This window comes from Grampus griseus (assembly GCF_964374135.1).
Source record: "Grampus griseus genome assembly, chromosome: X".
Taxonomy (NCBI): Eukaryota; Metazoa; Chordata; class Mammalia; order Artiodactyla; family Delphinidae; genus Grampus; species Grampus griseus.
In genome coordinates this window covers 58,775,642-58,790,565 of record NC_138999.1, presented here as the reverse complement: position 1 = coordinate 58,790,565, position 14,924 = coordinate 58,775,642, and the positions used below count along the sequence as shown (strand labels likewise).

The 14,924-nt window shown below is 38.4% G+C and overlaps 1 protein-coding gene across 9 annotated transcripts in view; it reads right to left on the bottom strand.

Moving 5' to 3' along the window:
- EDA (ectodysplasin A) overlaps positions 1-14,924 on the bottom strand; it is a gene marked incomplete at both ends in the record, with an annotated part of 370,306 nt that overhangs the window by 90,381 nt on the left and 265,001 nt on the right. For all 9 annotated transcript variants that reach the window (XM_082681536.1, XM_082681537.1, XM_082681539.1 and 6 more), the window contains one exon: positions 9,931-10,036. In XM_082681536.1, the coding sequence (XP_082537662.1) occupies positions 9,931-10,036 (106 nt within the window). The remainder of the gene's footprint in view (positions 1-9,930; positions 10,037-14,924) is intronic.

Here is a 14,924-nt window from a genome sequence, read left to right as displayed (position 1 = left end):
TAAATAGTGCTGCAATGAACACTGTGGTGCATGTATCTTTTTGACCTATGGTTTTCTCAGGATATATGCCCAGTAGTGGGATTGCTGGGTCATATGGTAAAAATCTTTCCCTTTTCAATGAAAATGTGATAGTATTATACATATTACTCTGAAACTTGCAGCAAAAGAATATGCCTATTCTTTCAGATGCATCTATAAAACTCTAACTCATTCCTTTTAATACCTGTATAATATTCAATATTATGGCTATGTCACAATTTAGTCAATCAACCATTTCCTTATTCATAGAGATTAGGGTTATCCCTCTTTTGCCACTAAAACAGTGCTATAATAAACATCCTTATATATATTTGACCTATGTAGTGTTGTTATACATGTAGGATAAATTCCCAAAACTGTATCAAAGGTATTCTAATGTTTAATTTTACTAGAAAGTTGGATTAATATCCAAAAATGGGTGAAACAACTTATATTCTCAAATGTGATACATCACATTAACAGAATGAAAGATAAAAATCATATGATCATCTCTAAAGATGCAGAAAGCATTTGACAAAAGTCAACATCTTTTCTGATAAAAAAACTCTTCACAAATTAGGTATAGAAGGAATGCATCTCAACTTAATAAGGGCCATATACAACAAGCCCACAGCTAAAATCATATTTAACAGTGAAAAGTTGAAAGCCTTTCCTCTAAGATCAGGAACAAGATAGGATGGCCATTCTCAACGCAGTACTTGAAGTCCTATAGTCAGAGCAATTAGGCAAGAAAAAGAAATAAAAGACATCCAAATTGTAAAGAAAAAAGAAAAATTGATTCTGTTTGCAGATGGTATGTTCCTATATATAGAAAACCCTAGACTCCACCAAAAACCTGTTAGAAATAATAAACGAGTTCAGTAAAGTTGCAGGATACAAAATAAAAATACAAAAATCAATTGTGTTTCTACACACTAACAAGGAATTATCCAAAAAAAGAAATCAAGACAAAGATCCCATTTACAATAGCATCAAAAAGAATCAAATACTTACGAATAAATTTAGCCAAGGAAGTGAAATAGCTGTACACTAAAAAGTACAAAACACTGATGAAAGAAATTGAAAAAGACACACAAAAAATGGATTAGAAGAATTGGTATTGTTAAAATGTCCATATTACCCAAATCCATTTTTAGATTCAATACAATCCCTATCAAAACTCCAATGACATTTTCCACAGAAATAGAAAAAAACAATCATAAAATTTATATGGAACCACAAAAGACCCCAAATAGCCCAAGCAATCTTAAGCAAAAAGAACAAAGCTGGAGGCACTACATGTACTGATTTCAAAGTACATTACAAATTTATAGTACTCAAAACAGTATGGGCCTGGCAAAAAAGAAGGCATATAGACCAATGGAACAGAATAGAGAGCTCGGAAATAAATCCACGCATTTATGGGCTATTGATTTTCGACAAGGGTGCCAAGAGCACAGAAGGGAGAAAGAATAGTCTCTTCAATAAGTGGTGCTGGGAAAACTGGACATCACATGCAGAAGAATGAAATTGAACCCTTATCTCATAGCATATACAACAAAACCCCTCAAACTGGATTAAAGACTTAAATACAGATGTGGAATTGTAAAACTACTAGAAGAAAATACAGGGGAAAAACTTCTTGACATTGGCCTGGGCAATGAGTTTTTGGATATGACCTCAAAACCACAGGCAGAGCTTCCCTAGTGGCGCAGAGGTTAAGAATCCGCCTGCCAATGCAGGGGACAAAGGTGTGAGCCCTAGTCCGGGAAGATCCCACATGCTGCGGAGCAACTAAGCCCGTGAGCCACAACTACTGAGCCTGTATTCTAGAGCCCACGAGGCACAACTACTGAGCCCGTGTGCTACAACTACTGAGGCCCACGCACCTAGGGCCTGTGCTCTGCAACAAGAGAAGCTACCGCAATGAGAAGGCCAGGCACAGGAATGAAGACCCAATGAAGCCAAAAATAAATAAATAAAAAAAATAAATTTATTTAAAAAAACCCCACAGGCAACAAAAATAAGACAAGTGGGATAGCATCAAACTAAAATCTTCCGCACGAAAAAGGAAACAATCAACAGAGTGAAGACACCACCTATAGAATGGGAGAAAATATTTGCAAACCACATATTTGATAAGGGGTTAGTATCCAAAATATGTAAGGAATTCAAACAACCCAACAGCAAATACATACATACATACACACATACATACATACATATATACATACATACCTGATTAAAATATGGGCACAGGATCTGAATAGATGGTTTTCTAATGAAGACATACAAATAGCTAACTGATATATGAGAAGATGCTCAACATTACTAATTATCAAGGAAATGTAAGTCAAAAATCACAATGAGATGTCACTTCATATCTGTTAGGATGGCTATTATCAAAAGGACAAGAGACAACAAGTGTTGATGAGGGTGGGGAGAAAAGGGACCCCTTGTACATTGTTGACAGGAATGTAAATCAGTATAGCCATTATGCAAAACAGAGTGCATGTTCCTCAAAAATTAAAAATAGAAATGCCATATGATCCAACAATCCTACTTCTGAGTGTATATACAAAGGAAATGAAATTAGTATCTTGAAGAGATATCTGTACTCTCATATTCATTGCAGCATTACTCTCAATAGCCAAGATATGGAAACAATGTAAGTATCCATCAACAGATGAATGAAGAAAGAAAATGTGATAAACACACACACACACACACAGAAGAGGTGGTTGCCAGGAGCTTGGGGGTAGAGGAAATGGTGGGGGGGGTTGTTGATCAAATGGTACAAAGATTCAGTTACGCAGGTGAGTAAGTTCTGAAGAGCGAATGCATAGCATGGTGACTGTAGTTAATAATACTCTATTCTATACTGAAATTTGCTACGAGACTAGGTGTTCTCACCACAAAAAAAAGGGGAATTATGTCAGGTGATGGAAATGTTAATTAGCTTGATTGTGGTAACTATTTCACAATGTATATGTGTATCAAAATATCACATCGTTGAGGGCAGACAGCAGAAACAAGAAGAACTAACTAACTAACCAACAGGGAGGGAAGCCAGCCCCACCCATCAACAGTCAAGCGGATTAAAGTTTTACTGAGCTCTGCCCACCACAGCAACAGTCAGCTCTACCCAGCACCAGTCCCTCACATCAGGAAACTTACACAAGCCTCTTAGATAGCCTCATCCACCAGAGGGCAGACAGCAGAAGCAAGAAGAACTACAATCCGGCAGCCTGTGGAACAAAAACCACATTCACAGAAAGATAGACAAGATGAAAAGGCAGAGGGCTCCAGAGTGTTGTGCTGTAGGTACTTAAGCTGTTGGCTTCCATGACCAGTAGGCAACCTTGGGGAATGTACAGCTGAAATCAACAATCCTCTTCAAGTCTACACACATGGTAAACCCACAAAACCTTTAATTTTGTCTTGTGAACAAGCCCTTGACACTCCATCTGTTCTCAAAATGATTTTCATCTCTCTCATTTGATAATAGCACAGTGATGGCTCACTAAAAAGCAGTAAATACAAGAGCAGTACTAGAATGAGGGCACTTCTTAACTCTAGTTAATATTTGTATAGGCAGAAGTCTGTTTCTCTGAGATCATAGTCTTTCATTTTCATCTGTATCAACTTAATGCTGGCTAAGTCTTATTCCATTATTATTTTTAAGAAACGAAGGACAAAGGATATATTTCAATCTTATTTGTTTTTTCCCTTTACTCTTTTATTATACCAAAAATGAATACTAAGTTTTGCTTGATCTGTCCAAAGGTAAAGAAAACTACAAAGAAGAGATACTGAAAAAAGAGACACATATACACAGCCAGCCAGCCAGAGTAAGAGAGTGACATGGAAGTGTACAGATGTGATCATTTCTTGTGATGAGGTAGGCCATAACTTGAGGCTTGGAGTCTTCTTTCTATGGGCTTCGATAGTATCTGTGAGTACAAAAAAGGACAGTCTGTCTGAAAGAGAGTACCTCTGTAGACATTAGAGTGGTTATTCATAAATTAATGAATATGAGTGCCTAAAATGCCTCGGAGACCATGCTACTATGTTCATTTTCCAGACAGAATTTACTAATAGCTGCTAACTTCTGAAGCTTTTGCATACATTAACACTTTTGATTATTACAATGACTGCATTAGGTAAGCAAGCCTAATTATTCCCATTTATAGCTAAGGAAACTGAGGCTCAGAGGGATGTCACTCCTCTAAGGTCACATGCCTGATAAGGTGGCAGTAACATCAGGATCAGGATCCAGAAATTGTGACTCAATCTAATACCTTTTCTATTACACAATGCTGCACTTTTATTTTTATTCTCTTACTAGGACAGAAATATGGGGGGATGGTAGGTATGGAGAGATATTAATATTGTGCTTGATTTCTGAAAATGCTCCTACAGAAGAGAACAGATGGTTTTACAATAATATTTATAAAATATGGACACTATCTCTGTGGAAATTCTGGATTCACTTATCTGCTTCTAAGACCTCCTGACCCTCTGAATATATTCTACATTTCATTCTAACTAGAAAATTACGTTCTGCAGATTTCTGGAGTACCCAGCAAGAGATGTTTAAGCAAGCCACCTAGAACTATTATTATTTCAGAAACATATCACAAAGATGGATCTCAGCAGGAAATCCTGGCACAGATTTTTGTAACTGTCGTGACTCACAACACCTTCAATGAAGGGATCGTGCTTTCCTTGCAGAACAACAATAAGCGAAAGGCCTCATATAATTAGCAAAAATGAACTTAAAGCTGATATCAATTACTTTTGGCCAACTCAAAACAGGAGCAGTAAATTTAAGATAGAGATGTAGTAAAGAAAAAGATCTCACGCATTTTCTTTAAGTTATAAAGTGCCACGATTTATACTGGAGGAAAACTAACCCTGTGTTTGGGACTCCCGCTTCCTAGTCAATGCCTTCATTTATAGAGTGATCCAAAGGAATAAAATGAGATGAATCCAATCATTTCTTGAATGGTGGGTCAGAAAGATTGGGTATGACCTGGATATAGCCACTGACATTTTTTTAAGGCAAGATCGACTGTGTGTTATGGTTGCCAAAGGGGAAATGTGGGGGGAGGGATAAATTAGGAATTTGGGAGTAACATATACACACTACTATGTATAACATAGATAAAAGACAAGGACTTACTGTATAGCACAGGGAACTATACTGAATTTTTTTTTTTTTTGCGGTACGCGGGCCTCTCACTGTTGTGGCCTCTCCCGTTGCAGAGCACAGGCTCCGGACGCGCAGGCTCAGCGGCCATGGCTCACGGGCCCAGCCGCTCCGCGGCATGTGGGATCTTCCCGGACCAGGGCACGAACCCGTGTCCCCTGCATCGGCAGGCGGACTCTCAACCACTGCGCCACCAGGGAAGCCCTATACTGAATATTTTGTAATAACCTATATGGGAAAAGAATCTGCAAAAGTGTATATACATATGTGTGTGTATAAATATTATTTATATATGTGTATAAATATCACATATATATATATAAAACTAGATCACTTTGCTGTACACCTGAAACTAACACAACATTGTAAATCAACTATACCTCAATAAAATATAAATTAAAAAAAGGTAGACTATGTCTATGTTATGCCCCTAAGCAACTAGTTTAGCAGTCTGGTGAAAACAGGAAAACAGTCTGATTTATTCTTGGTGAACCTATGCAGGCTCTTAAGGATCCCGACGTCCCTTGCTTTTCCTAAGTGTGAATGAACCATTTGTTAAGACTTTTTTTCTCCCACAGGGATTAGTGAAGATCATCAAGCTTAATGCCTATAGTTCCTAGACAGAAAAAAATCTAGACTCCTTCCACCCCCTGCCCATTTTCTTGTTTGGTTATTCATTTAACAAATGTTTGAGTGTCTTCTATGTACTGTGTAAGGTAAAACTCTAGGACTCAGCTTCACCCTACCTTTGCTTAATTTTTACCTGTTGCCAATAAATGTATCTGCTCCCTCCTTAAAATGTAAGCTTCTCTGAGGGTCTTATTCATCTTTATACTTCTGGTAGTGCCTAGAAGTCTTGTTAAATGACAATAAAATAAAGTTTTGAGAAGTGAAATTAAAGGATAGTAACATCAAAAATTATACAAGGAATTAGAACTGATTTTCCTGCTCTCTTTTTAAACTTATCTCTATTTTTGACCTTTGAAAAATGTTTTCTTCCTGAAATCCCTGTCAGGCTCTTAAATGTTCAAGGTAAATGACTTTTTTTTTTGATATTTGTGATGCAAACCTGAGCTGCATAGGTAAATTTTTTTTAAAATAAATTTATTTATGTATTTTTGGCTGTGTTGGGTCTTCATTGCTGCACACGGGCTTTCTCTAGTGGTGAGCGGGGGCTACTCTTCGTTGCAGTGTGCGGGCTTCTCATCGCTGTGGCTTCTCTTTTTGCGGAGCATGGGCTCTAGATGTGCGGGCTTCAGTAGTTGTGGCTCGTGGGCTCTAGAGCACAGGCTCAGTAGTTGTGGCACACGGGCTTAGTTGCTCCGCGGCATGTGGGATCTTCCCAGACCCGGGCTCGAACCCGTGTACCCTGCATTGGCAGGCGGATTCTTAACCACTGCGCCACCAGGGAAGTCCCTGGATAGCTAACTTTTTATTATAATATATCAAGTAACTTGTGGATTTAGAAACAACACCTAATAGGCTTTTTTTTTGTCCTTAACTCACCCCCCTCTGATTTACCTATCCCATCCAACCTCTTACTCTGTTCATATGGTTTACAGACTGACTCACTTCTTCAATGAGAAGTTCTTTATTCTTTTAAGAGTCAGCTCATTGTCTTGAGACACGTTGTCTTGATATACGGTGTAGATTTATATACCCAGCTGCCTCTTTAACATATATACTTAGTGCCTAGTAGACACCTCAAACTTAGCATGCCTAACTGAATTCTTGATTCCTTCTTTACATCCCTTTACATTCCTCTTCTCCTGTTTCTCCGTCTCAGAAATGGCAAATCCACTAGTCTAGTTCCTTAGGTTCAAAACTGTGGGGTCGTCCTTGGTTTTCTCTTTCATACCCCTTATCTAGTGAACCTCCAAATCTTGTCAGCTATTCCTTCAAAGATCTGTCCACAATCTGACCACTCCTCCCCACCCACCCCCATTGCCTCCATCCTGGTCTAAACTACAATCATCTCTCGCCTGGGTTATTGTTACACTCCACTACACATCTTTCTGCTTCTGTTCTTTCTCCCTACAGTAGCCAGAGGGATTCTCTTACAACATAAGTCAGGCCCTGTCATGCCTCTGCTCAAAATTCTCCAATGGTTCCCCATCTCATGCAGGGTGAAGGTCAGAGTCCTTAGCTTGGCCTACAACAAGGCTCTAAGTTTGATTTTCCCCCCTCTGATCTCATCTGCTTCCTTCTCCTTCTTGCTCACTCTGCTCCCAGCCACACTGATCTTTCTGGAACATATCAAGCATTCTTCTACTTCAGAGCATTTGTATTTACTGCTTCTTCTCTCCTTATTTCCCTGCACCTGGTCCAGATATTCACATGGCTCACACCTTCATTTCATTCAGGTCTTTTCTCAGATGTTCCCTTATTAGAGGGACCTTCCCTGATCACCTTACAGCACACTTCATCACGTTCTCTCCCTCTTGCCCTGGTATATTTTTCTCCACAACACTTACCACCACCAATTTTGTTTATTATCTGTCTCTTTACACTGGAAGTTAAGCTTTTTGAGGGCAACAAGAAATATTTATTGAGGGTCTACTATGCGCCGGGTCCTTTCCTGGGCAATGAGGATGTAAAAGTAAATAAACACGATTATCCTTATGGCATTTTCATTCTAGTATTATAGAAACTGCTGTATTTTCTCAGTAAATATTTGAAGAATGTTTTGAATAAATATACCATACACTCAGCAGAGTAAGAGGAATGGTTCAAAAGTAAAGGAGATTTGGATTGGCTTGTCACCCTCTAAATCGCTGGAGCACCCACCACATCTAAAGAAGTGGTGCTATAGCCTCCCAGGTGAAAGGTTGGAAATCTAATCAAATCCCAGAACCCCCAAGCATTCTATTCTCCTAACTCTAAGGGGCTCTTGGATTCCTCCCTGCTATACTGTTTAAAGAAAATATCTGGGATTGTATGAGAAGTTAGGCACTGGCACACAGTGACTAGTGTCTAGTGACTGACAAGAGTATCAGACCAGGAGGAAATTAGATAAGAAGTACTAAAAATTAATGATATGCTTTGGCCTTCAACAGAGGGAAAAACTATTTTGTATCAAAACAGAATAAACACTGTAAGGAAAATCAATAGCAGAGATGCTAGTAGCCAGATCCAAATAAAGTGGTTTGGGAGAGTGAAGGAAGCTGCCTTCTTTACGAGAAAACTTGGAAGGCCAGATGAAGACGTAAACTTTAGAAGCTATTGGACCTCCCCTGTGGAGAGGAAGGGAAGACCATGCCCACTACAGAAGGTGATATTGCTCTTACCACCTCTCTTTTCTCTTCCTTAGCAATCAGGGAATATGAAAGATTTTGTGGTACTGGGGAAGAGTCAAAGGTGGAAAGACCCACATGCAGCAAAGAGTAAGATGATAAGGAGAGGAAAGGGACCTTGATTCTCAGTTCTCAGTTTCTACATAGCTTTCTGAAGACTTCCAGGAAACTGGCAGCAAGCAGTATATGAATAATGGGTGCCTATAACTTCATGGACCACATTTCCTAGGCTTGAACTTGGTCATGAATTGTATGCAAAGTATCTGCTCTAGAGAATGGCCCCGCTGGTCCATTTCTCAATTGAAGGGCTCAAAGCTGCCACCTCCATTGACTAAAAACAGCCTACTTATTTCTGACTCTCTTTTATTACAGGTCCTTCTTCTGAGCTCTTTTTCAGACTTCATCCAGTTTTACCTCTTTTTGTTCCAAATGACAAAGTCCTGGCCCCATTGCTTCAATTGCTCATGCGGTCTGGAACTGCTTCCATCGCTGGCCCTTACTTACACTGACAAATGTTAGCTTTAAAAAAATCTGATTTTCACCTTCATAAAGTCATATTGCTTTGTAACCCTCCAGAACATATATCTTTGGCAGATTTAGCCAGCCACGTGCTGTCTTTGAATCCAGATGGCTTTACAACAGCCCATAGCTATGCATTCTACAAACTCCTACTCTAAAGAGGTAGCATTCTGTCAACTGACAGAATGATGTTAAAATAGAGCGATTCAAAGACCCTGCCCAGGAGCTAGCTCAACATTTTGTTATGCCCCACAAAATGCATTGTTAGTTAACTCAAATCTGTTTCACCTTCAATAGGGATGGTTTTCATGGCACATCATAACCCAGCTGAAGGGGCAATCAACATTACCAACTTACATTACAAACACCAACAATTTGCTAGATACTAGGCTAGATTCTGGAGCTTTACAAAGAGAAATGAATCCCTGCCCTCAAGGAACTTACAGATGAGTTCTAGAGGCATGGTAGCTGACACCAACAGTGACATAATTATCACTGGATTTAACATACCATGTAAGTGCCACCATGGCACAGTACTCTGTCATTCCAAGAATAGAACTGAATTCTCTTGGTGGCCTTAGTTGATATAGGATGTCCCCAGGAGAGATGAAGTCCTTATGGAGGGTGATCTTGAGAGGTACAAATGCTACCATGGCTATCAGACATACTGTGAAAGGACTAAAGGTACTGGGGTTGGAGGAGACAGGATCCTTGTACAGTCAATTCTATGTCAAAAGAGTAGGTTAGGTAGGTTAAGCTAGAAAAACCTTCTGTGACCTTGCGTCTGTGGAAAATATAGGAGATGGTGAAGTACACTTGAAAAGGTAGTTCTCAGAATGGTACTCTCATCAACTGATATGTGATAAAGGATCACCCAAATAGACTTACCATCTGCTCCTTCACTGCTTTTACTTCTTTTATTGCGGCGAACACGCCTACTCTCCTCTTCAGAGTATGACTTTTCTTCAGGGATGAAGAAATTCAGAAGGGCCACCTGAAAAATAACAAGTAGATAAGTCAAAGGTTGACCCCAGTCAACTATAGCCAACATAAAAAACTGGCTTTCTGTAGACAGTCTGCCTTCACCTTAAATTCAGAGTGTTTAAGATGAATGGATAAAGATGTAGTGTGTATATATATATACATATACTATATATATGGAATGGAATATACAATGGAATATTAATCATAAAAAATGAAACGTTGCCATTTGCAGAAACATGGATGGACATAGAGATTATCATACTAAGTGAAGTAAGCTAGACAAAGATAAATATCATATAATATTGCTTATATGTGGAATATAAAAAAACAGATACAAATGAACTTATTTACAAACCAGAAATAGACCCACAGACATAGAAAACAAATTTATGGTTACCAAAGGGGAAAGAGGGGGAGGGATAAATTAGGAGTTTGGGATTAACATATACTCACTACTGTGTATAGAATAGGTAAACAACACGGACCTACTGTATAGCACAGAGAACTACAAATATCTTTTAATAACCTATAAGGGAAAAGAGTTTGAAAACGAATATGTATATATATATTTTTCCATCTGAATCACTGTGCTGTACACCTGAAACTAACACAACATTGTAAATCAACTATACTTCCAATAAAAAAAATTCAGAGTGTCTAAATCCTGAGCCCATCCTCCCCTCCACTGCACAAATTCTTTTATTTTTGATAACATTATTATCCCAAAAATGTAGGCACGAAATTTTGGTTAATCTCTTCTGCCCCCCTCTCATCTGCCCCAAATACCTAATGAGTAATCATTCAGTCCTACTTGTCAGCATAGTTCTGGGGTTCAGAGAGCCCAGTCATAGATTTTTAAGTTCCCTTATATACTACTGATGTCTGCCCAGAATTAGACTTGGGCTTGCTACTCCCTCTTGAACTTCATTATTATACATCCATGATTTTTCCACATTTCTATTTATGCTGAACTTTTGGCTTGTTCCCAGAATGCTGTGTATCCAATTATGATTGGATGGTACCATTTATGCCAACGCTCTTCTGGGAGTTAATAATAATAAAGCACACAATTATTCTCTCCCTTTCCTAGATCCCAACAGAACGCTTACAGCATTTTGGTACTTAGTCCTCTACTGTCAAATGATGGTCTCTCATAATAATACAACATATTTCATATGTGAATGGGCCTGGTATCACTAGTGGTAATCACAGCTTAAATATATACTTGCTGAATTGAATCATAATTTTTCAGCATGAGTGCTTACTTGTGGTTAAAAAAAATGTGCCTGAGGTAAACAGTGGACAGAGTAGTAGGACTGAAAGTGATTCCAAACCCGACTCTGCCACTTATAGCTGTGTAACCTTGGGCAAGGTCCTTAAGCTTTAATTTCCTCATCTGTAAATAGGGACAATAATAGTACTTTGCTCATAAAGTAGCTGGGTTTGCACAGTACCCAGCATGTAATATGCACTCAATAAATGTTAGCTATTATTGTAATTAAAATTAATATTAAAAATAGACTGGTTAGATAGTTTGGAGGTTAAAAAGAAGAAATGAATCTGCATTTTCACCCTATTGTTGGTTCAAAAAATAAACAATTCCAGAATATCCTCATGTCTGTTGCATCTGTGATTAACTGGAAAAAAGATGGGTAGAACTCAAGTAAGCCTTAACATTCTACACAAACTTTCTTAAAAATCCTGTAATTTACTGTTTATGTAAAACAATTATACCCAATAGCCTTAATATACAAAATTAGCATCTTATAGAATATATTCATGTATTAAATACATAATTAACAATCTCCAACTTGCCATAGGGTTGTATTTAAAAATATTTAGGTTGAATCACATGAAACTGCCATTTTAGTATGTCAAAAATGGTTGAATATCAGCAATTTCACATGGTTCAACTGAGCAGTGTTTTTGTCACTTGACTGGAATGTAAAATGCACTTTCCCGTAGAATCAACGTAATAAAGTCTGGCTAGGTTTCCAGATAAAGCCCATAGAAAGTTACTTAACCCACAATATAAATAAGCTACCATACTAGTAATAATATAATACCAAACTGCTATTTACACTAAAATCTCAATCATTTGCAACTATAGAAGAACAAGTAATTCTGGATAGAAGAGTTTTCATGATAAATTTGAGTGCTTAAACTCACTTCAGCTATTTTGGATAGAAATTAAGTCTACAATATATGATTTCACTCAGGGTTTACTGAATATGTAGAAGACTATTTGCCTGTACATTAAATGGCACCAGTCCACTATGGCTTTCAGGGTTTTTTAAAGTTACACTTAACATTACAGAGCAATACATGCTTTGTTAGAGAGAAGCATAAAGTTCTCTGGGAGGAAGAGGGAAAGTACCTAATACAGACTGGGAGTGGAAAAGGCTTTTTGGAGGAGGTGCTACCTCTGTGAGTCCTGAAGGATATTGAGGATTTAGTGATGAATGAGAAAATGAAAAGGAATTCCAGGCAAAGGGAGCATTGTGCTTCAAGGTTCAGAGGAAATAGACAGAGAAGCAGTTTTTGGAAATACAAGTAGCATAAAGTAAGTGGTAGGAGTTGGAGAGGAATGGTAAGGAATGAGCCAAGAGACATTAAACAAAGGCCAGATCATGTTAAGGAGTTAAGATTTAACCCTGTAGCAGGGGGCTTCTCTGAAGGATTTTCTCCCTTTGTAAATTATGTACTTTATGAAAATTTTAGCTAAAATTTACATACAATAAAGTGCACACATTTTAAGCATACAGTTTGAAAAATACACACCTTTGTAACCACCACCCAAATCAAGATATGGAACAATTCCATCACCCCAGAATTTTCCCTTGTGTCCCTTCCAGTCATTCTTCAGTGCTACTCCAACCTCAGGCAGCCACTGTTCTGATTCTATCACCATAGCTTAGTTTTCCCCATTCTAGAACCTCACATAAATGGGATCATACAATATGTTTATATGATTTTTGTGTTGCTTCTTTCCCTCAGCACAATGTCTGTGAGACTCATCCACGTTGTTGTGAGTATCAGTAGTTCATTCCTTTTTCTTCCTGAGTAGTATTTAATTGTACGGATATACTATAACTTTTTAATGCATTTGCCTTTTGAGGGACATTTGGGTTATTTCCAGTTTGGGGCTATTATGAATAAAGCTGATATGAGTATGGGGCTTTGAGGGGATATATGTCTTCATTTTTCTTGGGTAAACACCTAGGAGTGGAACCTCTGGGCTATATGGTAACTATTTACTGTAAGGGAACTGTCAAACTATTTTCCAGTGACTGTACCTTTTCCTACTCCCACTGGTAATGTGTGAGCAATCCACTGCTCTGCATTTTCACTATGTTTGGTGTTGTCGATTTTTCATTTTAGCCATGCTTGTGGATGTGAAGGAGTTTTTCATTGTGGTTGGCTTTTGAGTTCTTAAACTTCTTTTTAATGCTTTTTCGGTCTCTTACCTTGCTGTCAACTATCATATTTCACTTCATCTACTTATAACATTTTTCCAGTCTCTTCAAATTTGCTGCTTATAACCTCCTATAGGCTTGACATCTCACATCTCATTAAAACTAATTAGAATCATGTACAAACGGAATAAATAGGCAATCAGTGGGTTTTTGAATGGCTTTTCCAATAAGTAAGGTGCATATACTCTGGCGGCTGAGAGGCCATTTGTTTACTGCTTATTCTTGGCTGTGGTCAAGTGAGTCAGTCATAAAACTCAGTTTTACATAGGTATGTTATTATAGTATAATGCTATTTCTAGCGGAAAGGAATTTTGAAGCACAAATGGAGAACCTCTCCACCATCACCAACCAGAATTCCAGAATTTTCTTTATACTCTTTGTGTTCCTTCATGGGCTCAGCTCCTATGGGGATTCTTCGCACGGTCACCAGCACCTTCTTGTGTCCTGGCAGCAGCAGTAGGAGAATGTGCTCACATGTTAATTGTTCCAAAAGGTCTGATGGGAGCTTGTGAGAACTCAGGCTCCCAGAAGAGGAGAGCTGAGGGAGAAACCAACTCCTGCAGATGGAAGAAACAACTCCAGCTTCCATGGGTAGTAGGAGTAGCTTAAAGTCCTTTCAGAGAGGCTGTTGATGAGTATGGGACATTCATAAGTCAAGTGTACATTAGAAGGGGACTGCCTGTATATGAAAATGCTTTGAACAGAACATAGTTTCTATTTTCTCATTGAAAAAACACAAAACACTGCTTAAACTGAAAGAGGATCCCTACTCACAATGATCTTATTTGTCTCAATTAGAGATAGGAGGGAAAACTAACCTTTGTGTAGTATAACGGTAAAGACAAAAATCAGTGACTGGGGGAGACCTTCAAGATGGTGGAGGAGTAAGACGTGGAGATCACCTTCCTTCCCACAGATACATCAGAAATACATCCACATGTGGAACAACTCCTACAAAACACCTACTGAACGCTGGCAGAAGAGTTCAGACTTCCCACAAGATATACATATTTTTTTCCTTTTTCTCTTTTTGTGAGTTTGTATGTGTATGCTTCTTTGTGTGATTTTGTCTGTAGAGCTTTGCTTTTACCATTTGTCCTAGGGTTCCGTCTGACCATTTTTTTCTCCTTTTAAAAAAATTACTTAAAATTATTATTTATTTTTAATAATTTATTTTTTAATAACTTTACCTTATTTTATTTTTTTCTTTCTTTCCTTCTTTTTTTATCCCTTTTCTTCTGAGCCGTGTGGATGACAGGCTGTTGGTGCTCCGGCCGGTGTCAGGCCTGTGCCTCTGAGGTGGAAGAGCTGAGTTCAGGACATTGGTTCATCAGAGACCTCCCGGCTCCACGTAATATCAAAAAGCGAAAGTTCTCCAAGAGATGGAGATGGTCAATGCTAAGACTCAGCTCCACCCAACGA